We start from the raw sequence: 25,989 nt of genomic DNA, 5'->3' as shown, positions 1-25,989 counted from the left end.
AAATAATAGGCAACAAATGTTTTTTTTTTATACATACAGACACAAACTAATTCTATTCTATTATATTTCAAATTATTCCAGATGTCGCCACTGCGGTGCTGGCGCAGCGAATGCTCCTGAGATAGCGAGAGAGGGCAAGCTTTCTGTCAAAGCGCGCTGTCAGCTGGCACGGTCGGTCAGCTATCGTGCCTGAATCACAACACAACAAACAACATACATGTTGCGGTGTTTTTGAGCTGTAAATGTAAGTGTGTAAGCATATTGTAAATTATTTATTTATTTTTTCGTCACTACTTTACACTGGCCCCCTAGAAAGTAACGTATAAAATGAGAGTAAATAGCTTGTTAGAAGTAATGGCCTAAAGTTTTGTGCTGCTCTCGTTAAGTAAGGTTTGGAAAGTGTACGTGGATTTTATTTGCATTGTTTTACATACGAAAAAAGAAACTTCACAAAGCATTGACAGTGTGTTGTAAACATAATTTCGTTGTTACAGTATTAAACAACAATGATGCACATACAGTGCGGTGTGTTTCAATCTCAATAATTGATGCAATATGTTACCTCTACACGATAACTTTACAAATTTATCAACCACTGTTTCGCTAGCCTCTGTTTTTATTCTATGAAAATTCTTATTCTTAAAAATGAAATTAATCCAATTCGTTTGGTCTATCCTGTTGCAGCGCTCACGGGTACGGGCGGTTCTCGGCAAACAACACAGGGGGGCGTATAGCGTAGAGCTCTGCTGGATGTGCTGCGTTGGCAGAACGTCCGTGACCGGTGGGTAAGCTAGCTGTTGGACACGGGTTGTACCAAGCGCCGCGGTTGGGAGGAGCCGCTCGGGACGGGTGGGCGTACGCGGGAATGAAAGTGACCAACTCGTCGACGGAGCGCCGCACCGCGTCCGAGTACCAGAGCGGCAGCATCTTTCGCGGCTGCTCGGTCGAGAGTGGGGCGGTCGTGCCGATGGCACCGTCCAAGCTCAACTACCGCGTCTCGGTGCTGACGTTCTTCGCCAAGGCGCACCCGAACGATGAGTGCTGCGGGACGAACGGGCTGCCGCTGACGCCCAACTCGATCGGCATCTTTGGCCGGGCGCAGCTGCTCAAGTCGGACGCCCTGCGGCACGAGCACCTCTGCACCTATCTGGACGCGATACGGGGCAAGCACGGTAAGTGCCAGGTACGCAGTGGTACATGCGGAGTGTGTAATAATAGTCTTTTTTATCCTGCTTTGCAGAGCGCACGATCATTGTGCAGGAGTACGTCGGCTGCCCGCTGGCGGAAACGTTCATCGGCGAGAACAACAAGCAGGAGACGCTGCTGCGCATCGGCTACCAGGTGCTGGCCGCGCTGGCCCACCTGAACCGGTGCGGGCTGGTCTGCCGCAATCTCGACCCGACCAGCGTGCTGGTGAGCCGGGACTTTGGCGTGAAGCTGTACAACTACGGCCTGTACCACATGACGGGCGGCGGCCGGTACGTGTCCTTTCCGATCGGCAACGTGCGGTACCAGGCGCCGGAGGTGCTGCTCGGCAGCCGCGCGAACGCCAAGAGCGACGTGTGGAGCCTGGGCATCGTGCTGGCCGAGCTGGCCCTCGGCTGCACGCTCTGGGAGTCGCTCAAGCTGTCCCAGATTGTGCGCAAGGTGCTCAGCCTCGTGAACACGCAGCACGCCGTGTTCGAGAAGCTGGCCCGCGAGCACAACCGGCTGGAGGTGTACGAAGCGATGGACGCGGGGCTGCGCCGCATCATAGAGGAGTGCCTCACGATCTCACCCCGCAGGCGCCCGCTCGCCAAGGAGGCGCTCGAGGATCCGGTGTTTGATTTTGTGCGGCTCAGCAGCAGCAGCAGCAGCAGCCCGGCAGCGGCGAGCGAAACGGTCGGCGGTGGGCAAACGCTGGTCGAGAAGCATCTGTCGCTGAGCCAGATCTACTACCTGTGGCAGCTGGCCGGTGGGGACGTGCAGCAGGAGCTGAAAAAGGAGGGCCTCATCAAGAGCGAAGCGCCGATTCTATCGCTGCCAAAGTAAGTGGTGAATAGTGCTGCCAAATGTCACTGTAAATGTCATAAAAGAAGTCTGACCGAAACCAAATCCATGTCAGCGTCACGTACTCAATTGTGATAATCAGAGGTGATACTCAAAACGATCATGGTGTGATCAATGCATGGTTCGTGACTTTTTTGCGACAAACGCTTGGTCAGTCATTATGTCATGATGTCATGTCATGTGTGGTCAGTTCTGCAAAATGTCACTGACATAGTCACAAAACTAAAAAAAAGGAAGCGTCACGAGCGCTACTGTGATGATCAGAGGTGAGACTCATTCAGTTGGTGCGACCATCACATGCTTGGTGACATTTTGTGCCACCAAATCAGTCACTTGTTTGCGGCATTTATTGTCGGTGATCATCACGATGCGTGCAAGTGGTACCAAGAAACAAAATGAGCATGGTTTCTCCCTCTGTTTGACCCGACAAGACAATCAAAGCAGACAAAGCGAGAAAGAATGCTCATTTTGATGCTTGTCCCAAGTATACGCCAAGGATATTCCAAGAATGTCGTGATTATCACCGACAGAAATTGTCGTGACCAAGTGGGTGATAAAGAGCTGGTAGCTAAAAAAATGTCACCAAGCGTGTGATGGTCACAACAACTGTTTAAGTCTCACCTCTAATCATCGCAGTTGTGTACGTGAGCTGAGCTTCGTTTCATTCATGAGTGGTGATGACTGAAACAGTCACAGTTGGCCACACTGTTCATTGCCAGAAAAAGTCATGATTATGCTTGTGACGGCATTAACCTCAGCTTGTCAGTCACAGTGTGACTCAAGCACTCGCATGTTGCATTCGGCATGACATGATGCACTTTAATTGAGTATCAGCAATGAGCATCAAGCTACCACGGATTCTTTGTTATCGTTGGTGAACATCTCGTGATGCTCATGACATTTTGTCAGTTTGACTCCAAGTGAGGGCGAGCGTTTCGCTTGTTTATGTTATTTATCGCTTGTTTTCCCCTGCACCCCTGTTTTGCAGCTTGGTAATGCTGAACGGGAGATCGATCTCGCCGCCGAAAAGCCAAAGCGTCCTGCACGACCACCGCATCATCTTTCTCAACTTCGGCACGCTGCTCGAGCGGCTGTCCGGCATCCCGGAGGAGGACTATCTGCCGCTGATCTACAGCACGGACGCGTACCTCGAGTCGGCCAACTTCAAGACGGTGCTGCCGCTGGTGATCCGCGAGCGCGACATGCTGTACCAGTTCCACCGGCTGGTGCTGCTCAACACGCTGCTGCACGGCTACCCGTACACGCACGATCTGTTGCGCTCGTTCGCGGCGAAGGACATACCGCCGCTGTGCCGGGGGCAGGTGTGGGCCTGCCTGCTCGGTGTGGTACCGAACGGGGCGTACGAGCGGCTGGACAAGTGCAGCCCGACGCACACCGACCGGCAGATCGAGGTGGACATACCGCGCTGCCACCAGTACAACGAGCTGCTGTCCGCGCCGGAAGGGCACGCGAAGCTGAAGCGCCTGCTGAAGGCGTGGGTGGCCGCCCACCCGCAGTACGTGTACTGGCAGGGGCTCGATTCGCTGACCGCGCCGTTCCTGTACCTTAACTTCAACGACGAGGAGCGGGCCTTCCTCAGCCTGTACCGGTTCATACCGAAGTATCTGCACCTGTTCTTCCTGAAGGACAACTCGGCCATCATCAAGGAGTATCTGGTGAAGTTCTTTCAGCTGATCTTCTTCCACGAGCCGGCGCTCGCGAACCACCTGCACGGCATCAGCTTCATACCGGAGCTGTACGCGATCCCGTGGTTTCTCACCATGTTTAGCCGTAAGTCGCCTTGCTGGGGGGCGAAGCTGTGCCTTTGAAACTCACATTTAATTGACTACCGCTCTTTCTTTCCACCGCAGACGTGTTTCCGCTGCACAAAATATTCCACCTGTGGGACAAGCTGATACTGGGCGACAACTCCTACCCGCTGTTCATCGGCATCGCGATACTGCGCCAGCTGAAGGGCACGCTGCTCAAGTCGGGCTTCAACGAGTGCATCCTGCTGTTCAGCGATCTGCCCGACATCGTGATCGAGTCGTGCGTCAACGACTCCGAAACGATGTACCAGTTTACGCCGAAAAGCATCACCTACCGCAAGTTTGCCCTGCACGAGGAAGGCCCGGAAGAGTTTGTACGGGAAGCGGCCTGCTTCTGTCGCCAGATTTCGGTTGAGCTAAACCCATTCCCTTTTTTTCTACCCCTTGCAGGACCTAAACTACACCGAGGAGGATCTGCGCGAGGTGCAGGCCGAGCTGCACCCGCGCATCAGCGTGTACGATCTGATCCGGTTGCTGCGCGATCGGCCCGCCAGCACCGCGATACTGGACATACGCAGCAGCCCCGACTACCGGAAGGTGGCGATCGAGAACAGCGTCAACGTGCCGTTCGCGTCCGTCTCGCTTAAAGAGCCGCGGCTGGAGGCGCTGAACGTGCCGCGGCTGGAGGCGTACCTGCGCCGCCACCCGCTCATCACCGTGATCGTGAGCGTGTCGCACGAGAGCGCGATGCTGTTCGCCAAGTTCCTGGTGGACAGTGGCGTCCCGTACGTGGCGGTGCTGCACCGCGGCTTCGAGGCGATCTACCGCCCGGACGACAAGCTGATACTGCAAACGTTCGACTACATCAATACGCTCGCGAAGCATCTCACGCCGATCGGGTCGTTTGCGGCGAGCGAGTAGTTGACCAGGAGTCTCCGCGAGCTGCAAGTGTATAGGAAAGATTATTGTTTATTTTGTGTTGGGAAGTAGGGGATGGGAACCTCTACTTTCTGTTTTTTTTTTGTCTTTGTTTATCCTCACATTAGGCTTTTGTTTTAGAAAAGTTTTGTGCAAATTATTCCAAAACCGCGCGTACCCATTTCGTAACGCCAGCGGTTTAATGTGTTTAATGATTTGATTTTATATTACGTAAGAAACGTACTCTTACCCCGTTCTGCTACATATATATAGGCAGCACACACACATACACTCTATTCGTTAGCTTTTCGAGTGTCGAATTATACCATTGCTGATCGATACATCGCAACTCAGAAAGCAACCGTCAATCAGCAATCGCAGAGATTAATGACACGTGCAATAGTGACTGCATCTAAATACTCTCAACCAGCAATAAGCGCCATTTTTTTTGGAGCGGGATCGAGGCCTTTCGCCCACCGGGAAGCGCCTGCTTAAATCACTCAAAAACCGACCGTAAAACCAAAACCACACACCTTGTGTGTAACCGTTCTTGTAGCTATTTTACATATTGCATAATAAAAGAAGGTATAACAAGCAAAGAAACGAACAGAATGGTTTAATACTTAACTCTTTGCAGGAAGTAGCAGTGTTGTGGTAGTATTGGAAATGATTTGGACTTGGATAGGGCAACTAATTGGATGAAACTGTTTGAACTGGCCCCTCAGGCTGGGATTCAAAATGAGATACAGTTTTGCCCCGTGTTATGCGAGACTCTAATTACGCGGAATTAGGTCCAACAATTGTCAGTTTTTGCTTTTAGCCAAAACAAATCGTTTGATTTGAAATTTAAAAAAACAACAATTTAAATGCGACAAAAAGACAGAACAACTTAATTTTCGACACAAATTACACCTGTTCTCACTTTTCTTTTAATCTTTCACAATCCATGAGGATAGATCGCAGTCAACTACATTTGATTAGCGTTCAGCTACTATTGGATCGTTTTCAGCTACGTTTAGATTTTGCAGTAGCTACACATATGTCTTTGCAGCACATAGGCGTTCCCCGTGGTAGTATTCCCTTACGTAACAAACGTATCTTCAAGTATCCATTTTATATGTAGCTCAATTTTCTATTAGTAAGGTTCCTCCAGAAAGCATCATTGTAAGAAGTAGTGTTGGGTACCATGAATCTTTCGTTGGGATTCATTCATATGAATCTCCAGCGAGGATCCATAGACTCAAATATTTGTAAATATTAATAAATCTCTGAATATTCAAGAGTCTACTATTCATGAAACCATAAGGTTTATAAATCCATTACGATTTATACATATCTTGTGGTTCATGTACCTTTAGAGATGTACGATTTTCAAAATATTGAAACTGCGCAATCCCATGGTACATTGGTAAACTCGCACGTCTTAACGACATGCCCGTCGAAGCCACGCATATACCGTCTCCCCGTAGCAAAACAAACTATTCGGCAGCGTGATACGTTCCAATCAGTCTCGAAAGCCTGTATAGGCTGACATGATCATGTAGGTTGTAACGCCAAGAAGAAGCTCAAGCAATGAGGTTGTCACGCCAAGAAGAATGAGAAAAAGCTCAAGCTCTCAAGCTCATATCTTTGAAGATACATATGCATCCTTTGAGATTCGTGAATCTTTCGAGATATATGAATCTTTTTAGATCCATGATTTTTTAGAGATTCATGATTTGTGAATCTTTCCAACCAACAATCAGATTCATTGAAACACTTCAAAGATTCATTCGGATTCAGATTTACCCAACTATGGTAAGAAACTCAAGAACTCGAAATGCAATTCGGTAACTCGCGAACAGTATCCTCTGTATCCTCAACTGTATCATTTGCTTTTAGCAATATGGAAACCTCTATTGCAGGTTTTCATTAAACATAACGCTGTTGCACGGCCTGTTTTACCATTCGCTGTAAGGACGGAGGAAAAGAATGTGCCGAAAATTTAATGCAACTATGCAATTAATAGTCAGATAATTCTTTTGTTTTTATTAATGAATTGGATTTCAAGTTCCAATGAGAGTGAACTATGACCGATCGTCGGTAGGTAAAAGAGCAGTTCAAGTGGTGCCTGCTTTACGTTCGCGCAATTTCTCCATTGAGTTTGTGCCACGACAAGAAACGGGATGCTTCATTGTGAGCTAAACAACAGAGCCATGCATCGAGAAAAATGTACGGATTTTCTGAACAATCTCCACGCAAAACTTGAAAACTCAAACAATCAAATATGTGTCATGGTTATATGTTAATAAGAATATGTTTAATAAGTAGAAAAGCTTAGTTAAACGATCGAAGTCATTAAATAAAGATGAGCTAACGGACGCAATACATAAGCAGCCGATCATCTTTAATTCCCAGAGATGGCGCTAAGGGATTCGTTCGCCGCATGTTGTCGAACATTACAACATGTATAAATGGTGAAGTAAGCTTCACATAGTAAAAATACATAGAAATAAAACATTGCTATTAGACTTAAGCAATGAATGCATTAATTACTTCATTCTTTTCTCATAAGTTTAATGCGTCGCTGAAAACGATGCAGAAGTAGTTGAAACCGATTCAGACGTAGTTGACTGCGATCCATTCTGGTTAAACTCCAACCGGTCCAATTGATTAAAGATTCAAAGGAAAGCGAAAACAGATGTATTAGGTAAGTGCAGAAAAGAATTTAATCGAAAATAATTTGGGTAATTTGCCGATTGTTGATCGGAAAAATGAATTAGGATCGAAGCACTCTCTTTGTTCCAATTATTGAATAGTGGTCTGAAATAAGAGTTGTATTACCAAAAATTCTCATTTTTGCTACCCAATCGCGAGAAATAATCACATTTGTTTGATTTCCATCAAAATATAGAGCTTAGGTGGTTCACAGGAGAAACCTTATTGTGTGGTGCACAATTCTTAACAATTCTTGGTATTTTCATAAAAAATAAGTCGAAAAAGTGCTCTTTTCAAAAAAGGAAACAGTTGAATAATGGGGTGGTGTGCAACAATTGGCAAATTACCTTATCTACCAACTATTTTTTTTTTCGAAAAACGTGATATTCCACATACGCGAACTCATTGGAACGTATTATTCGTGTAACTCGTGGAAAGGCTGTAGTAAAATTAAACGAAAAAACAAACGACAAAACCCAGCGTGGGGAAAATTGGAGCGTAAGGGAAACGGTTCTGTTTTTGTTTTTAATACAGGGTGGTTTTAATCACATCCTCGGCCTCCCGCACGTGCCACTTGCTGACACCGACGGCAACGGTGGCAGCTTCCGGACGGCCCCGGTACTGAATCTGCAACAGAAAAAGGGGCACCGACAGTGATGTTATCATCCAATTCGTCCCTGTTCCCTCATCACTTACTCTTCGCTCGCACATGTTCTCGAACCGTGGCTGCACGAACGTCCACGCGCCCATATTCCGGTGCTCCTCCTGGCTCCAGACGAACTCGCGCGCATTAGCATACTTGGCCAGCTCGTCCCGGATGGCCTGGACCGGGAAGGGGCAGAGCGACTCGACGCGCACGAGCGCCACATCCGTCACCTGGCGCGCCTGGCGCTCGGACGCGAGCGTGTAGTAGTGCTTGCCGCTGCACAGCACGACGCGCCGCACCCGCTTCGGATCGAGCGGGGCCGGATCGGGCAGCACCGGCTGGAAGTGTGTGCCGGGGGCCAAGTCCGTGTGCGGCGACACGCAGTCGGACAGGCGGAGCAGCGTCTTGGGCGCCACGACGAGCAGCGGCTTGCGGAAGTTGCGTATCTGCTGGCGGCGCAGGGCGTGGAAGTACTGGGCCGGGGTGGACGGGTTGATGACCTGCAGGTTGACCGCGTCCCCGTCCGGGCTGGTTTCGCGCGAGTCCGTCATCTGCAGGAAGCGCTCAACGCGGCAGGAGCTGTGCTCGGAGGCGGCCCCATCGTAGCCGTGGGGCAGCAGCATCACCAGCCCATTGCAGACCATCCATTTCGCTGCGGAGGGGTAAGAGTTTAGGTAGGAGTTTAAACAGAGCCTTAAAACTAGTGATGTGCTCTCTGGAGCACCCTCAAAACCCCGATCCGACTCCGGCTCCTGCGAAATGGAAAACACTAGTTCCGCCCGTAGTCGCAGTCGTCCGTAGTCGCCTGGAGTCGGAGTCGTCCAGAGTCGTCCAGAGTCGTCTGAAGTCGACCGAAGTTGTCCGGAGTCGTTTGGAGTCGTTTGGAGTCGTCTGGAATCGTCCGAAATCGTCTGGAGTCGTCTGGAGTCGGAGTTGTCTGGAGTCGGATTCATCTGGAGTGGTCCGGAGTCGTCTGGAGTCATTCGGACTCGTCTAGAATCGCCCAGAGTCGTCCTGAGACGCAGTCTTCCAGGGTCGTCTAGAGTCCTCCGGAGTTGTTCGGAGCAGTCTGGAGTCATCCGGAGTTGTCCGGAGTAGTCTGGAGTCATCTGGAGTCGTCCGGAGTTGCCCGAAGTCGCCCGGAGTCATACGGAATCGCCCAGAGTCATCCGGAGACGGAGTAGTCCGGAGTTATCTGAATTCTTCTGAAGTCTTCTGGAATCATCTAGAGTCGTCCAGAGTAGCCCGAAGTCGTTTGGAGTCATCCGGAGTCATTCGAAGTCGTCTGGAGTCGACCAGAGTCGACCAAAGTCGCCTTGAGTCGTCCAGAGTCGTTTGTAGTCGACCAAAGTCGCCAAGTATCGTTCAAAGTCGTTCGGAGTCGTCCAAAGTCGTCAAGCATCGTTCAAAGCCGTCCGGAGTCATCCGGAGTCGTCCGGTGCAATGTGATTGTGGTCAGGGATTTCATTTCGCTGTGTTTTTTTTTTTTTACTCTGTGTGTGCACTGTATAACACAGGAAATTGTTTCAAAGGCCTACTGCGGATGACTTCGAAAGACTCCAGACGACTTCAACTCAGGGTGAATCTGGACGATTTCAAACAGCTCCATACGATTCCGAACGACTCCAGATAATGCAGAGCGGACCTGCTTTCCGGAGTCGGTTCCGAAATTGTCGGAGTAAGATCAGAGTCGACTCCGGATTTTAGGCAACAAAACCCATCACTACTAAAAACACAATATATAAACGTTTGCTTACTTTCTCCGCTGACCAGGAACGTGTCGATGATGATCTGCGCACCGTTGAAGAAGTCGCCGAACTGGGCCTCCCACAGCACCAGACTGTTCGGGCTGTCGATCGCCATGCCGTACTCGAACCCGAGCACCGCCTCCTCCGAGAGGATGCTGTTTGCCAGCTCGAACCGGCCAGCGTTCGGGGTCGCCGCGGCCATCGCGTTCAGCGGTATGAAGATTTCGTTCGTCTGCTGATCGACGAGCATCGCGTGGCGCTGGGCAAACGTCCCCCTGCCCACATCTTCCCCGCTCAGCCGCACGTTGAAGCCCTGGTACATCAGGCTGCCGATGGCGAGCGCCTCGGCCGTGGCCCAATCGATCCGCTGCCCCTCGGCAATCCGCTTCCGGCGCGCATCAATGTGAGTCTTCTGCAGATGCGGATGTACATTCTAAAACAGGACAGAAAAACCCATCAAATCTCTTTGCCAAGGGTCTCATTCCCCACTTTCCGGCGAAACACTCACGAAACCCTCGGGCAGCCGCACGCTCTCCTGGCCGATGTGGCTGAGCAGCCGGTAGTCGACGCCCGTGTTCCACACCGTCACCTCGTCGCCGGGCTGCTGCAGGCCGGCCCACTGCCCGCCGAAGTAGCTCCGCTCCGGCTCGTACTGCTCGCAGCCCGCCAGCTCGGCGGTCAGATAGTTCCGGTGGCTGTTCGAGATCGCGTCCACGTCCTGCTGGTCGAAAACGCCCGCCTCGATCAGCCGGCCGGCGTACCGGTCCGGGATGGAGGGCCGGCCGTGGATCACCCGGTACAGCAGCGGGTTGGTCACGGTCGGATCGTCCAGCTCGTTGTGGCCCCAGCGCCGGTAGCAGTTCAGATCGATGAAGAAATCTTTGCCAAACTTTTGCCGGTACTCGATCGCCAGCTGCGTGACGCCGGCCAGCGCCTCCGGGTCGTCGCCGTTCACGTGCACCACCGGGGCCATGATCGCCTTGGCCAGATCGGACACGTACCGGGTGCTGCGGCCGCGCTCGGCCGGCGTCGTGAAGCCGACCTGGTTGTTCACGATCAGGTGCACCGTGCCCTCGACCTCGTAGTGCGGCACGGCCGCCATCATCAGACACTCCTGGTTGATGCCCTGGCCGGGAAAGGCGGCATCACCGTGCACCTGGACGTTCAGCACCTTGGAGCGCTGGTCGGGGCCGCTCGCACCGTACGGACCGTCGGCCAGGGCGAGCTGTTTCGCCCGGGCCTTGCCCATCGACACCGGATTGACCGCCTCGAGATGGGACGGGTTGTGCAGCATGTTCAGGTGGAACGTTTTACCGCCCACGGTTATATCCGTGGAGGTGTCTACAAGAAGAAGCAACAACAAAACAAGTTAATTTTCCATATTTTCAAAAAACGTTGGTCAAAGTTGGGCAAAATCCGGAGTCGACTCCGATCTGACTCCGAAAATTTTGGAACTTTGGAAATTTTGGACTCGGGAAAGTAGGTCCGCCCAGCATTATACAGAGTCGCCCGGAGTCGTTCGGAGTCGTCCGAAGTCATCTGGAGTCTTTCGGAGTCGCCCAGAGTCGCTTGGAGTCGTCCGGAGTCGCCTGGAGTTGGTATCGCCCGGAGACGGAGTTGTCCGAAGTCGGCCGGAGACATCGAAATGAATTTCCTGATCTCAAGCACATTGGACAGGATGGCTCCGATCGCCTCCGGGCGATTTCAATTTCAGACACACACTGAACGACTCCGAATAATTCCGAACGACTCTGGACGACTTCGGACGACTCCGAATCTGGGTGGAACTAGTGGTTCCCATTTTGCCGGAGTCGTGGATGCGCTCCAGAGAACCCATCACTAAGTTTGGAGTGTACTCACGGAAATGGCTCGCAATGTCGCACATCGCCTGCGCGTCGGCCGGGAACTCCGGGTGGCCCTTGAACTTTTTGAATATCTTCGCCGGCCGCGTCCCAAACATCGTCGTCAGCACGTTCAGCTTGCCGCGGTGCGGCATACCGATCACCACGTTGCGCAGCTCGTGCTCGCCCGCCGACCGAAACAGCTCCCAGTAGAACGCCATCATGCTTTCGGCGCCCTCGCCCCCGTACCGCTTGACCGTCGGGAACTTGACGGCCAGGAACTGGTCGAACGCTTGCGATTTAAGCATCAGCTCGGCCAGCTCGCGCCGCTCGCCCACCGTCAGCTCGTGCTGGAACAGCTGCTCGTACCGGCCGGCCAACCATTCGCGCTCCTGCTCCGACTCGATGAACGCGAGCTCGATGCTGCAGCTGCCACAGTACATGCGGGCGAGCAGCGCGTCCAGCTCGGCCATCGACAGGGGCTGCTGGGCGGCGGGCACATTGAGCAGACCGCGCGGATCGATCCGATCGCCCGCGCCGAGCCCGTACCGGGCGTACTGGAGCTCTGGCAGGGGTTCGGAGCCGGTCTCATCTGCTAGGGGAAACTTGACCGGATCAATCGCGGCCATCCGGTGGCCATGGTTGCGGTATGCCTCGACCCACCGGTACACGTTGGCGTTGGCGTTGCGCTTGTCCAGCACCGCTGCAGCAAGTCCTGTTGGGAAAGAGAGAGAGAGAGAGAGAGAGAGAGAGAGAGAGCGAGAGAGATTCACAATTCGCACATAGATAAGCGTTGAGGTGGTTTGCTTTCAAAGTGTGATCTACCAGCAGGACCTCATGGCTGTTGCATCCGTGGCAAGGCCATCGTCAAGCACACACCACGCGGTCTTATCAGCACGGATGCGCGCCAGGTGACGAGAGGAATCCGCATACTTCAACTGGGACTCTCTGTGTGTGGAGACACATCAGTGGACGCGATAAGGAGAGCTTAACAAAAGCACTCGGCAACTGGCATCTTTGGCCGGGAGGGAAGGCGCAGATAGAAAGATGGAAAGCAAACACCACACAAAAAAAAAAACTCCAACACTCTGTCTCGACTGTCTGTCCGGTGATAGGAGACTACGATCGGTATACACTCTGCAGCGCAGGTAGGCTCTCGAACGGGTTTGAATTGCAATCGCAGAATCGTTTGATAGAAGCAGCGGAGGGCATTGATCGAGGCACCGGCACCGTGTGCAACCGGTACGAGCAGCTTCTACTGCTCTTTAGCGTTCGCACCAACGCAAAAGCCTTACCTTCATAGCGCGTCGTTGGCCGGGGACGATGCCCAAACACACCCTTTGTGCTGTGATATCCGCGTGAGAGTAACAGCCGGCCCAGCATCGTGCTAGGTTGTGTGCGCGAGCGTTGGCTAGGATGCGTGTACCTGCTCGATTCGCTCTCCCTCTATCTCGTTCAACCACACACGTTGCCTGACGTATCCTGATCACTGTCGGTACCTGCGGAGCTCGTACAAGCTCTACGCACATCCGAAAAACAACAAAAATCCCGACACTAACACACAAACGCACCCACTGAACTGACGCTGTCCAAGGTGGGATGAACACGGTCGATCGTACACTACTCTAAAGGTAGCAGCAAAAAGGGCTCGTCACAAACACGCTTCCACACCGAGACGCAACCGGCGACGGAATGCTCGCAGGAAGATTACCCGTGCCTGACAACGGGACAACGTATCGCTCACCCCCCCAAGGGCGTGCGCGCCGCATATCAGTTTCGGCGCTGATACGCAGCCCGCGACATCTGTGCGCAACGGGGAGATCGTCGGCGCGCCGCAACCGTTTAAGCATGTTTACGCCCTGCTCTCAGCCAGCATAGACCGTAGTGATTGTTTCTCTGTGTATGTAAGGGTAAGGTTGTCCGGTCTAATGTGTGTGTGTGTGCGGCTCAAATACGCACTCGAAGCAGCGTGGTGGTGGGTGGTTGGTGTGGCCGCTTCGTTCAGTTTCATTCACACCGTGTGCTTCGACCAATGCTGACTTTAATTGGGATCTTTTTTCTTCTCCGTTTTATTTTTACAAAACAAACAAAATCATCTTGTATGCCACACAAAAACGGTACGTCATTTAAAAGTTTGTAGAGCGAAAGAATCGGCACGAACGGTACTGTCAGCGTTCGTTCCAGATAAGCGCAAACGCTCACATGAACTCCGCGCTTAGGAACACAATTTATTGGCAATTCAATAGGCACTCGTAAATATAGAGGAGGAAGACGGCATCGTTGCTAACTAACACGACAACAAGCAGGGAGGGGGGCATAGTTGATAATTTTGTTCTTCTCTTGAGAGGCAACTAAACGCGTAGCGCGTCTGATGTGCGTAAAACTGTCCGGGAGGTCAATAAGATGTTGAAATAAGCTAACGATCGTCACAAATTCTTGTTTATTTCCGTACATATAATCCGTACATATAGTTGCATGTTTGAACCTGATCCTGGCATTTATATCCTAGATTGTGTAGGCACAGCATGAAGAATAAGTATTCATCATGTCATGTCATGTCTGAGTTGTGTAGTTCTTGTCTGGTAGAAATAAAGACTAGTTATTGGTTAGCCTCGGTACACATGAAACGTCCTTCCAGTGCTCCAGTTTTTCGACATAGACTTGCAAAATATTATCTGGAGTTTTTATTTCGTCCTTACCAGCATAGCCTCAATACACCAGCTCTACCGTTTCTGTCTAGAATTATAGATGTCTTTCTTGTATTGCTTTTCTTCAATAAGAATGTAGGTCATCTAGGACCAAGGAGGTGTTTATATGATTTCAGAGATAAAGATAGGTTCTAATTCAATATGCAATTTAAAAACTTTAATATGTTCCAATCCGGTCTTGTAGTACAGTCGTCTACTCGAACGACTTAACAACATGCTCGTTATGGGTTCAAGCCCCGAATGGACCGTGCCGCCATATGTAGGACTCACGATCCTGCTATGGGGGGAAATCATTAAGTCACTTAACGGTTGTTGTGCCAAAAAAGAAAAAGATTCTGCCAAGAACAAATCCTGAAAAGAAACAAGTATCTTAAAATTATTATTTTAAATCTTAAATAGGTTCTAGCACAATGTCAACTATAGGATGGATCTGATTTCGGTTACCAGGGATAGATTAACGTAAGATTAGTTTCAACTCCAGAATCTTAATAGGTTCGTGAGCAGTGCCTGAACAGGGATTTAGGTGTCATGACTGTGTGCTCTATGTAGTCATCTTGGAATTATGGACCCTTATAGTCCTGTAACTATTGACTAGAGCTATTTTGAAGAATTAAGAAATGTTGCTTCAGTGAATTGAGACTTACCTGAACAGAACAAACAAACAAACAAATAAAATAATCAAAACACCACCAACCTTAAGCTAAATGTAAAGATGAAACGTTTATTGAAATTGCTTTCGGTACAGGTTAGCCAACAAAAAAAAATAATCATCGTGTACTATTATTGTGTTGTGATATGTCCAAGCAAATCATTATCTTTGAATTTACCGTTCCTTGAAACTGCACTGTGCGGAGGGAGGCACCGTTGTTGTCATTGCATATCAATCATATCTCACATTGTGAAGCAAAGCCCGTGCCTCACAATGCGTATGAAGCGGTACAGCGATTACTTGTTATCGCGCTCGCTTGTCCCTACGGTGTCCATGCACCAAACAGAATGGAGGATAAAAAAAATGGTTTGACGCTGACGCTACATGTAACTTAAAAGAAGCGACGTAAAGGATTTTTGTTTACTCTCTCTCTATCTTCATTTTCAAACACAAACCCCTTAAAAATAAACATAGAAAAAAGTACATTATAGACCTAAAGAAGTAGTTTACTGGAAGGAGCGGGGGGGAAAGATGATCCTTAATTGTCTAGACGCGTCTAACGCTTAGCTTAGTGAATCGATATGGCAACTGCACTGGTTTGTTGTTGTCGAAGGTACTGTGTTTGTGTGTCCGCCCTACTGCTAGAAACTATTGCCGGCCTTCTCGCCCGCCCTACGCTGCCAGCCTTTAATCTTGTAGCGCACGATCAGTATGACGATCAGCAGTATCGGGATGACTATGACCAGCACGATACCGAACGAGGTGCCCGCGTTCCGTGCCACGTACTCTTCCTCACCTGCAAATGACACGCCAGAGGTGGGTGAGTGGGCGAGAAAAGATACGTAGATACGGCAGACGAGAAATAGAGGAGGAGGGAGGGGGGGGGGCTGCTAAATTCAAAACATTGGTGCAGATGGTACAGTAAGACTCGTTCTTGAGGACGTCTTAGTACAGCGCTGGATCGTCAAAAACCGGGCATTGCCATTGCTGTGCTTTAGTTGGTTTGTTTTTTTGGAGAAGAGTCATTAGTCTGCCAGTATGATGGGACCTCACAACAACACTCGAACGAGCTGTTGAGGTGTTGTCCAAAATGGATATCTAAAATACTGCTTATTGCGAACAAAAAAAAAAGAACTGAAATCGAGCACACACCGTTCGAGGTGGTCTAGCGAGCGCCTTATCTTATCTCTGCAGACCTCCAAGAATGCTTCCTCTGTGCTGCTGCTGAGAGGTACTCTCTCGGCCCCCGGTGCGCTTACTTCGCTAACCTGTTCAAGGGGTGCGCTCCTATTCCTTACACGATAAGATTAACACTTCAACTGCTGCGAAACTGGTTACGTTCTTCCTAGCAAGGGCACTGCTGCCCCATATATTAAGCTATTTTCTTAGTGCTGCGCTTTTGCAACTAAACCGATCTTCTACCTGTCAAACCTGCCATGGTTAGTTAGAGGGGGGGATGGGGTGCTGGGAGGAGTTGGGGCGAAAGAAACATTTCCAAAACACATACCCATTGGCATCTGTGTGTCTGTGTGTGAGTCTGTGTTTGGTGTAAGTATGTGGTGTAAGTATGTGTAAGTGTGTGTTCTATGTGCCTGTCATATACTGATACAAGGAAGATGTCTCCAGGGGTGGGTTTACCATGCTAAACCATACTCCTTACACCTCCGTCGAGCGGCTGTCCATGCGGTTGGGCAGTCCGACGTTCTGGACCAGCGGTTGCGTCTGGCCCTGCTCGCCGGTGTAGTAGCTGCGGCTCGTGTTGGGCATCGGCGACAGGTTGCCGTTCTGCGGCCGGCGCTGATTGAGCGGCGAGTTGTCCTCGGTGGCGAAGCTGCTGACCTGATCGATGTCGCTGAACGTTGGGCTGTACGCACCGTACGTCTGGGTGGGCGATTCGGGCTGCATACTACGCTGCTGCTGTTGCTGCTGCTGCTGCTGCTGCTGGGTCATCGGGGGCGGCGGCGGCGGATATCCCTTCGGGTCGTCGTCGTCCTCCTCCTCCTCGCCGGAGAACAAGCCCGCCTGCTGCAGCCCGCCTACGCCACGCTGACTGCGCCGACCTAGTTGTTTGGTATCAGCCAGGTTTTTATACTCGATATCACGTGCAACCCTAGCGCTATATTCACCTCCTTCCGAGGACGTGATATCTTCCTCGTCCAGGTCCATCTTTTTCGGCTCGAACTGTATGTTCGGTTTGCCCTCGAGCGGCTCGTTCGTCCGGTAGGTCGCGTCGTACCGGAGCGTCTTCTTGATCGTCGTGTCGTCGAACTCGCTGTCGTCGCCCTTGCGCAGGGTGGCGCGCGACCCCGAGCGGGACGGCAGCGGGAGCCGCCAGTCCGGGTCCTCCTTGCGCTTGCGCTTGCGCAGACAGTACACGCCGCACACGATACACAGCAGCAGCGGTATGATCACAGCAATGACAATGCCGATCGCGATCCAAGCGGTACGGCGCGAATAGAACACACCACCTGCGGGGGCGAGGCGAGAAATGGCGAGGGTGAACGGCGAATGCTGGGTACGTTGGTGTAACACCAGACACGAGAGAGAGAGACACACACACACACACAGGGGAAGTGGAGGGGAGACATCTGCCAAAACTGTCTGAGCTCATACTTACGCAAACATTCCGTGTATCCGTGCTCCGGTACGTCCCACTGGCCGTTCTCCATGCAGATGCGACGCGAGTCGCCGATCAGGAAGAAGCCCTCGTTACATTCGAACGATACGCGCGCCCCGGGTGTGAAGAGGAAGTTGGACTTACGGCCAAACCGGGGTGTCTCCAGTATACCACACGATACAACACGTCTGAGGAATCATCGCGAGGCCGGAGACAAAGAAGTGGTCATATGTTAGTCACAGCAAAGAGTGCGCTAGGATCTATTGAAATTCTCTGGGAGCAAATCTTCCCGCCACTTACTTTTCGTTTACCGTCTGTATGTTGATGACGCTCGCGTGATAGTTCTTGGTGAAGTGGGCCATCTCCCGGCTGAGCGACATGCCGAAATCGTACCGACACTGGTAGCTCTCGCCGCACAGCTCCTCCGCTCGTATCACGTCCTGGGACCGGTTCGGCGGTAGGAAGTTGGCCGGTTCCCGCACAAAGTTCGGTATGAAGCTGACGTTGGCGAAGTAGCTCGAGGTGCGGCCAAACTCGCGCGTAAACAGTGCCTGCCCGATGTTCTCTACCTCCCGATCGGAGAGCATCCCTGTTGGGTGAACAAACGAGCGTTAGAATTCGCACCAAAAGCCGAGATTAGCGTGTTGAGCGAGTGTATCTGATTCAGATTCACGAAGTTGAATGAATCTTTGAAATGGTTCAATTAATCATAATCTCGGTTGAAAAGATTCAAGAATATCCAGATACGCGATTCTCAAAAAATACATGAATCTCGAAAGATCTCTGCAAAGCTAGAACCCACTACATCATGTTGTTAAGTCGTACAAGATGACCACTATACCACGGGATCGTCCCAAATTCCATATATTGAAATTCATAAATCTTTGAAGATTTTTGGATTCTCAGATATTCATAATCGTTTGAAGATTTACGAATCTTCAGAGATTTATAAATGATTATAAAGATCTTTGGAGGTTCTCTGCGAGATTCAAATAGCTCATCACTAAAGATTCATACGAATGAGTCTCAACGAATCGTTCATGAAACATAACGCTAAAGGACACTTACATTGTAATCCAAACTGTTCGTGAACGTTCTGGAAATTGTTGATGTTGGGTGTGATGATCGCTCCTCCAGGGGTCACCAGGTCATCCTGCATGTCCCAGCTCCAGTTGCCAAACAGACCGCGCGTTTTATTCTGCAAAAGAGTAATATCTGTAGTCTCCCATCCATCTCAGAAAGATCCTCCACCTCCACTCCAAATACTTACGATAAAGCTCCAGGGTGTGTAGACGCGTGCCGTCATGAAGCCATTATTCTCCACCACCTCCACACCGACGCCGGACGAGAACATGATCACCACCTCCGACTGGTTGAGGATGTAGGTCGGCGTGTACACGGTCACACCGTGGAAGTGCTGGAACTTGAGGCTCTGCCGGTCGAAGTAGATGCGCCGCTGGTCCGCAAACACGTCCAGCCGGTAGCGCCACTGGGCTTCACGTGGCCGCAACCTCACCTCAATAATCGTGGATGTGTTGCCGCGCGCCGCTATCGATGTCAGTTGAGTGGCCATCACCGGACCATGGATGTTGCGCGCCACCTGCTCGAACCGGCCTTGAACATCGATCCGCTCGCGCCCATTGTTACCGCGCAGCAGCACAAACTCGCCCATGCCGTTGAACGTGTACTGCAGCCCGTCGAACGTGACAATGTGCGGGTCGCCGAACACGCCGGCCACACCGGGCGACTGGTAGGCGATGCAGTCCTGCGACGGTCGCCGCTCGAACCGGAACGTTTCGCAGCCGACCGCCTGCTCGTCCTGCCACATGCAGCAGGAGTAGTACGGGCGGACGTCGTGGAACCAGGAGGACAGCGTCGGCACCTTGTTGGCTTCGTTCCAGGGGATCTGACCAATGTTGTGGTTGCGGCGGGGCCGCGAACCCCACATCTGGTCGTACGACAGCATCAGGTAGCTGTTACGGTCGTAGCAGCACTGCTGCTCCGACCCCTGTACCGTCGGCTGCCCCGACCGCACGCAGTGGATGGCACCGCGGTGCTGCAGGCAGGTCGGGTTCGAGTCCCGGTCGCAGTCCGGATCCGGCAGGAAGCGGCCCTTGTCGTGCAGCGCGTGCTCGAGCGTGCACGGACAGATCGGCAGCTCATGAGCAAAGTTGCGCAGGAACCGATCCGTCCGCAGCCAATTGTCGCATAGGGCCCGAGGCCAGTTACGCCCGTGGATGCGCTCCCACTGCGGTCCAAAGTACCAACCGAGTGGGATCGGTTTCGACCACAGGATGCTGTTTTTTAATAAAGAGGAGGGTGTTAGTAAACGGCAAAAGTGTATTGTGTAGTGATGTGAAAAAATTACGTTTTGTTCGGAATCGATCCGACTAGCTTCCCTTTTTATAGAATCGATTCCGGATTGAAGATCCAGAATCAGTGTCCGAAATCGATTTCGGAATCGAAATCGAGTCAGAAACTAGTTCCGGAAACGGTTCAGGAACTGGTTCCGGAATCGGATCAGGAACCGGTTCCGGAATTGACTCAGGAATCGGATCCGAAATCAAATTCGAATTTGTTATCTCCATGTGAATAAACGTTTGGATCTATGATATGTATCGATAGCCTCCAAAAACCCAAAATTATTTGTAAATGATCCTTTCTCATGGAGATTCCGGGACTGATGTCGTTTCTAATACTCCTGATTTCAATTATATTACTGACTCTGATTCCGGAGCCAATTCCGAAATCTGAGTCACCTTCGGAATCGGAATCAGAATAGGAACTGGGTAAACACGTCTTAAACACGTCTACTTACGGTGAAATGCGCAGATTGTTGTACTGCTCCGGATTGGTGAGGTTGATCTGAATGAAACCAAACTGCATGTCGACCGTGCGCGGGTTGTCGCGCATCCGGTAGTTCGCCGGGATGATCGTGTACGCGCCCGTGTTGGTCAGCTGCGTCTCGATCATGTCGATGAACTCGAGCTCGGGCCGGATCGTCGCCTCCCGGTAGCCCCACAGCGAGATCTGCACGTTCGCGTTCAGGTTCGTCGTCAGGTTGAACCGGTTCCAGGTGATGCGGATCTCGTTCGGGTTGCGCCGGTGCACGTCGTCCGTCTCGAAGAAGATCCGATCGGTGGCGGTGGCGGGCGTCTCCACGAAGTAGCGCCCGCGCCACTTGAACCGATCCGTGCCGATCGAAATCTCGAAGCGGATGTAGCCCTGCGCCTTCAGGAACGGCTGGATGCAGATGGCCCGGTTCGTGTCGACGACCGTGCCGACCACCTCCTCCGTGTCGAACCGGCAGGCAATGCGGTCCTCGCGGGTAAAGCACGGCCCGGTAATGTTCACCACCGTGCCGCCCAGCATGTTGCCCGACTCGGGCGCAAACACCAGCGGCAGATGGGACGCGTCAATGTCCTTGTTGCACGTGCCGAGCATGATGCGCTCGTCGATGCGGAAGATGTGCCGGCCGGGGAAACCGTTCGCCCAGCCACGCCCGGTCAGGTCGCGCAGCACGGACGCCTGGCTGTACGGTTTGTACTCGTACGCCTGCGTACCATTGCCCGCGTTAAAGCCGATCTGGAAAGGAAGCGTTAAGGTGAGTTAGGCGTCCTACACACCTTACACAGATGCGCAGCTACACTTACATAGGCGGGAACGCCACCTTCTCCACCGGTCGTGTCGCCGCCGGCCTCCGTGTGCGAGGACCAGTTAATTTCCGCATAGTTAAAGATGGCGTACGTGTACACCTCATCGGTGGCCAGCACCATCTGGAACGAGTTCGTCTGAAGAAGGCGCGAGATACTCGTGTCAGTAAAACCAGCAGGACAGCTACACCCTTCGACCCTCACTTACCCGGTAGAGCGAGTTGTCAATGCCGCCGGCGAAGCTCATGTTCTTCCAGGTCGTGATGATGACGTGCTTCGGCACGAACGTGTCCGACCCGACCACACCCTCCCGGATGTCCCACATGACGCGCTCGCGCATCTCGACGCCCGCCCGATCAGTGCGCGTCATCAGATCGCGCTCCATCCGGAAGTACACGCCGGGCGCCCGCTGGTCAAAGTCGGTCTGGTAGATGCGCCCGATTCGGCACTTGGAGAAGAAGATGCCAATGAACGAGGGGTCGTTGCGCTGCGGCCAGTCCTTGATCGGGAACGACAGCGGGTAGGTGTAGTGTTCGGGCGGGTCGGAAAACTCCAGAAAGCCGTTCATCGACACGCGCGTATAGTTGAAGCGGAAGCCGAAGAACGGCAGCTGAAAGTTGAAGTTCTTGTGGACCTGCGGCATCGAGGCGTGTATGTCGCGCTGCAGATCGCCGGTATCTTCCGGACCGCCCCGATCGTAGAACGGATACAGGAAGTTGCGCCGGATCTGGGCGAGCCGGGTCGGGTTGATGATGTACCCACCGTCGATACTGTGGGTCGGCGGTTCCTTCGGCTGGACGCGATTCATTGGATCTATAGTATTAGGGCAGGGAAATCAGAATCGCCAGAATCAGAATCAGTAATCGATGGCCATGAATCAACGCACACCGCATAAGGAGAGCATTTCGCAATCGACACTACACAATTTATCTATCGCTAGACGATACGGGTTATCAGATAAAGTGGTCTGCTGTACTCTGTGGAGGGGCGCAACATAAGCTGGCTTGGGCATGGGCTTGATCAGCTATTCTGATATACATAGCCTCGAAAGACCTCTCCTCGCTGTATAACGCTCATGCCACTGCTCTTATCCAGCCAAGCCATTGGCAAACTTCGAATCGATCAACTTCAATCATGCGTCCTCCATGTTTGAAGTCGGCTCGACGAAGTCGTTATTGAAAGTCGTTATCGTTCCCAACACGCCCGTTATCAAGATAACGGCCTTCCCGAGCGTGGAGTTGCTCCAGCATGAAAATTGCAACATGTACCGTGTGCTCTTCGGGCACTTCACAGCCCTTCCGGTGCACGGCTAACCTCTGCCCCGCAGCGAAGCCCCTGCGCTCGCGTGTAATATCCAGTCGTGCGTGTATGTCGTGAGCTCTCCAACACAACTGTGGACGGGTCTAATCTAATCAATAACAAGCGTTTGCGCAAATGAATGTGTCATCCGTGTGGGCCCAAGAATACGCGGACACAGGTGCTACGATAAGATAAACAGGGGAGTCGTTTTTAGGCTACAGCGAGCAAGTTCAAACGAATCTCGTGTGCGTACAGTAGTTGGGAACTTTCATCCTTTTCCAAGTAACCAAAAAAAAAAAAACAATTAAAACACTGATCTAGCTTACCTTCCCAGTTGTAGTTGGAGTCGGACATATCGAGCTCGGACAGAAAGTCGGCATAGTTGTAGTATCTGCCCTTCTTATCCTTGCCCTCGTCCACTGCGTCCGTGTCGACGTCGATCACGTCCTCGTTCGTTTTTTGATCGGTGTCTTCTGGTTCGTCGCTCGGATCGGTTTGCTCCTCCGGTTCGGTTTGCTCCTCATTCTCCGCCGCTACCGCATCGTAGTCGTCGTCCGTTGCGTCATCCTGCTCTTGCTCGTGCTCCTCTGCGGCGGCACTGGTTGATAGGGAGATCAGCGATACCGCACAGAAAAGCAGCAGAAGTAGCTTCCACCGCATGGCTGTGCTGCGCGTGCCGGGGACGCGTTCTGTTTGCTTGTTGAAGTTGGGCACCGGTACGGGGCAAATAATTTGCTGGAGCTTCCGGTAGCTCCCACCACACTGTCTGTTCTACAGGAATACACCACTCACTGCACTCCTTTCTCACTGCTATTCCACACACAAAATTCACTCGGAGCAAAGGCTTGTAGGTAAAACACTTTTTCTGCACTTCTGCTGGCACGTTCTCGGATGCCCAGGATGCCCAACCGCTTTGGGCGTTGTCTTGTCGATAACTGGGATAGCTGGGCAGGTGTCCCCACGGTTTCTGATGGAGCGCAACACAGGGTCTACGATACAATCACCTTGCTGCGCCCGTCCCCGTCGTTATCGTAAAAACCCTTCAGCCCGGCAGTGGCAAGCAAAAAGCAAGATAAGCTTGAAACTAGAAAAAAAGCAGCACAGATAAGATAAGGTACCAACCTGTAACCGTTAGTGTAGCCATTCCGGGGAATGCGTAGTGGTAAGTTTTGCCGATGCACCGCTCCGATTCCCCATCCCGAAACTCATACCCACCGGGGTAAAAGGGTTTTGCGATTACACTTTCCGGCAGGAAGAAGAAAAAAAGTCATCCAACTTGCAGATCTCACCTCGCTCGAAGCCCTTATTTCCTTCCAGGGCTGTGTATTGGATCCAAACCAGCTAACTTGTTGAGTAAGCGTTAGTGTCAACAGTGTGCGTGGCCCTTATCTCAGCAAAGATAAAGGCTAGGGCAGCAGTGCTGGAAATAGGTGCCAGAATCATGGGTACTGTGATTCACACGGCTTCTTGGAATGCAAACTGATACATACCAAAGTTATGCTGAAGGGATTGTGTTTTTCTGCTTCTCCATTGCTGATGGCCAAACATAGCAAAATAATGATTTTACCGCCTTTAGGATAACTGTTAGTAGACGGGAAGCAGCAAGGATTGACTATCCGGCTACGTGGTAATGAATTAAGTCACGAAAGCCTGCATAGGCCGGCATGTCCGCGTAGGACGTTACGTCTAATAGAAGAAGAAGAAGACGGAAAGCAGCGTTGAAACCTCGTGAAACCTCAATATTTTACTCCAACAAAAACATTTGGGTATCGTTACATGTATGAATTCCAACGCAAGATACGTCATCAAGCGTCTAAAAATAATCAGTTTTGTTCAAACATTGGACAATTTCAAGGCTGCAGCTCCTGCTCTCATTTGTATTCCAATTTCCCGTTTGGAGATTTCAAGAATTTGGTGATTTTTCAGAGAAAGTTGTTGAATCTGGCTACCCCGATGAACAAGACTTCAAACTTTGTATGGACTCTATGTTTCCTTTAGAAAAACGATCTCTACAAAGTTCGAATTCCTGATGCTCATCACAAGCAATAAGCTCATAAGCATTGCTCACCATAAGCTTTGCTCTAAATTCTTGGATATTCTTGGATGATTCATTAAAACTATCCTCCTTTTGATGACTACCCTTGCCTCAAACATAGCGTACTACGTTGCTGCTATTCGCGTGCTGATGCCCTAAAGGGAAAAGTGATGATGATGATAAGATTCCTCCAATTTCCGGCACGCTTCTAGCGGTGTGTGTGTGTGTTTGTAGTACGTTTGTAGTGCTATTTAACCACGCAGCGTATGGGTAGAGGAAGCGATCGTACGGCTGTCGGGTGTGACCTATTTCAGCTCGATCGGCACGATAACGGGTGCGAACAAACAAAACCGTCCACACCTGTTTCCTCGAGTCACCTGTACGCAGCAGAGTTTGCTTTTAAACTGGATTATGGGAGCTTTAGTTTTATGCATTTAAATGTTTAAATATAGTTTTAATGTGTTTATTTATGTTATCTATGTTTTCGTCTTGCTTGACCTGCATTGTGCCAGTCTCCTGATGCAACAGTAAAATGCATAGCTTGAAAGACTGTCCAGCGAGGGTTCAAATCTTGTACGGACTGAACCCCAGCTCATCAGGAATGGATATGATAACACTTGATCTATCATCAGAATAACTAGTCTGAGATAGAAAATAGTGATGTAGGTAATAGGAACCACAATTGAGAAACTAAGTCAACCAGCTTATGCCTAATATCGGCTTGGCTAAGAGCAAAATGACCAAAAGGTACATGTTTCTCAAATATTTTAGGATTTCAGATGTCAGAGCCTCTTGCAAAAAGCTGCTTGAACTTGTAGACCCTTCTGTCGGAAGACGGACTCCTGGCCTCTTTTCGCGCCAGTTACTCGGAGAATAAAAAACTAATTTTGTGATTTTTCGCCACTAAGAAATATCTACGAAATTTTCTTTTGAGTGCCTTTTCACAACAGCTATAAACCTACAGGATTTAACCAGATGACTACACATAAATAAATACGAATAAGAACACAAATATGAATATCTTAACTGTTTTCCAATATTAACAATAAATTGATGATTGAAAGTTGGATATTGTTGATTTCTCTTCTTATATTTGGCGTTACGACCTACGCGGTCAGGTCAGTACAGGCTTTCGAGACTTATTTATTAGACCACGCAGCCGGATAAAGTCAGTTTTTACAACGGTTAGGCGGTCCAAATGAGGATTGAACCAAAGGCGATCTTGTAGTTAAGACGTGCGAGCTGACGATTGTACCACGGGTACGCCACACCTTTGGACTTTTCAAAGCGATATTCAAGAGTAAACTCAAAAGTCTTTCATGTTAACTCTGACTCAGACTTAATTCCTCCGTTTCCGGAC

General features: G+C 50.8%; 3 protein-coding genes across 6 annotated transcripts; 1 reads left to right on the top strand and 2 right to left on the bottom strand.

The window, feature by feature from the left end:
- The first annotated feature begins 136 nt into the window (after positions 1-136).
- Positions 137-5,262, top strand: LOC121589249 (TBC domain-containing protein kinase-like protein). Of its 2 annotated transcripts, none has more exons than XM_041908011.1 (6): positions 137-244; positions 685-1,172; positions 1,241-2,027; positions 3,038-3,840; positions 3,921-4,192; positions 4,269-5,262. In XM_041908011.1, exons 2-6 carry the CDS (start codon positions 866-868, stop codon positions 4,737-4,739), a joined length of 2,640 nt encoding a protein of 879 aa, XP_041763945.1. In that variant the 5' UTR covers positions 137-244; positions 685-865; the 3' UTR covers positions 4,740-5,262. The 2 variants fall into 2 exon arrangements, with proteins under 2 accessions (XP_041763945.1, XP_041763952.1); XM_041908018.1 differs by lacking the exon at positions 137-244 and adding an exon at positions 294-401.
- A 2,662-nt stretch (positions 5,263-7,924) lies between these two features.
- Positions 7,925-13,516, bottom strand: LOC121589239 (probable 2-oxoglutarate dehydrogenase E1 component DHKTD1 homolog, mitochondrial). Its single transcript, XM_041907998.1, has 6 exons — positions 12,964-13,516; positions 11,688-12,383; positions 10,336-11,168; positions 9,837-10,260; positions 8,130-8,731; positions 7,925-8,060 (listed from the first exon to the last, which is right to left on the bottom strand). Exons 1-6 carry the CDS (start codon positions 13,049-13,051, stop codon positions 7,959-7,961), a joined length of 2,745 nt encoding a protein of 914 aa, XP_041763932.1. The 5' UTR covers positions 13,052-13,516; the 3' UTR covers positions 7,925-7,958.
- Positions 13,517-15,077: 1,561 nt separating this feature from the next.
- LOC121600209 (protein mesh) lies at positions 15,078-23,588 on the bottom strand. 3 transcript variants are annotated; one of them, XM_041928745.1, is made up of 10 exons: positions 22,921-23,588; positions 21,504-22,108; positions 21,296-21,433; positions 20,461-21,227; positions 18,913-19,939; positions 18,711-18,840; positions 17,943-18,231; positions 17,643-17,830; positions 17,152-17,493; positions 16,428-17,085 (listed from the first exon to the last, which is right to left on the bottom strand). In XM_041928745.1, exons 1-10 carry the CDS (start codon positions 23,252-23,254, stop codon positions 16,682-16,684), a joined length of 4,224 nt encoding a protein of 1,407 aa, XP_041784679.1. In that variant the 5' UTR covers positions 23,255-23,588; the 3' UTR covers positions 16,428-16,681. The 3 variants fall into 3 exon arrangements, with proteins under 3 accessions (XP_041784763.1, XP_041784679.1, XP_041784598.1); XM_041928829.1 differs by lacking the exons at positions 16,428-17,085; positions 17,152-17,493 and adding an exon at positions 15,078-15,821; XM_041928664.1 differs by having other exon boundaries at positions 16,428-17,493.
- Positions 23,589-25,989: the final 2,401 nt, after the last annotated feature.

The sequence above is a fragment of the Anopheles merus genome, chromosome X (genome assembly GCF_017562075.2).
Source record: "Anopheles merus strain MAF chromosome X, AmerM5.1, whole genome shotgun sequence".
Classification (NCBI taxonomy): Eukaryota; Metazoa; Arthropoda; class Insecta; order Diptera; family Culicidae; genus Anopheles; species Anopheles merus.
Note: the sequence above shows the minus strand (reverse complement) of the source record. Positions and strands in the feature narration are given on the sequence as shown.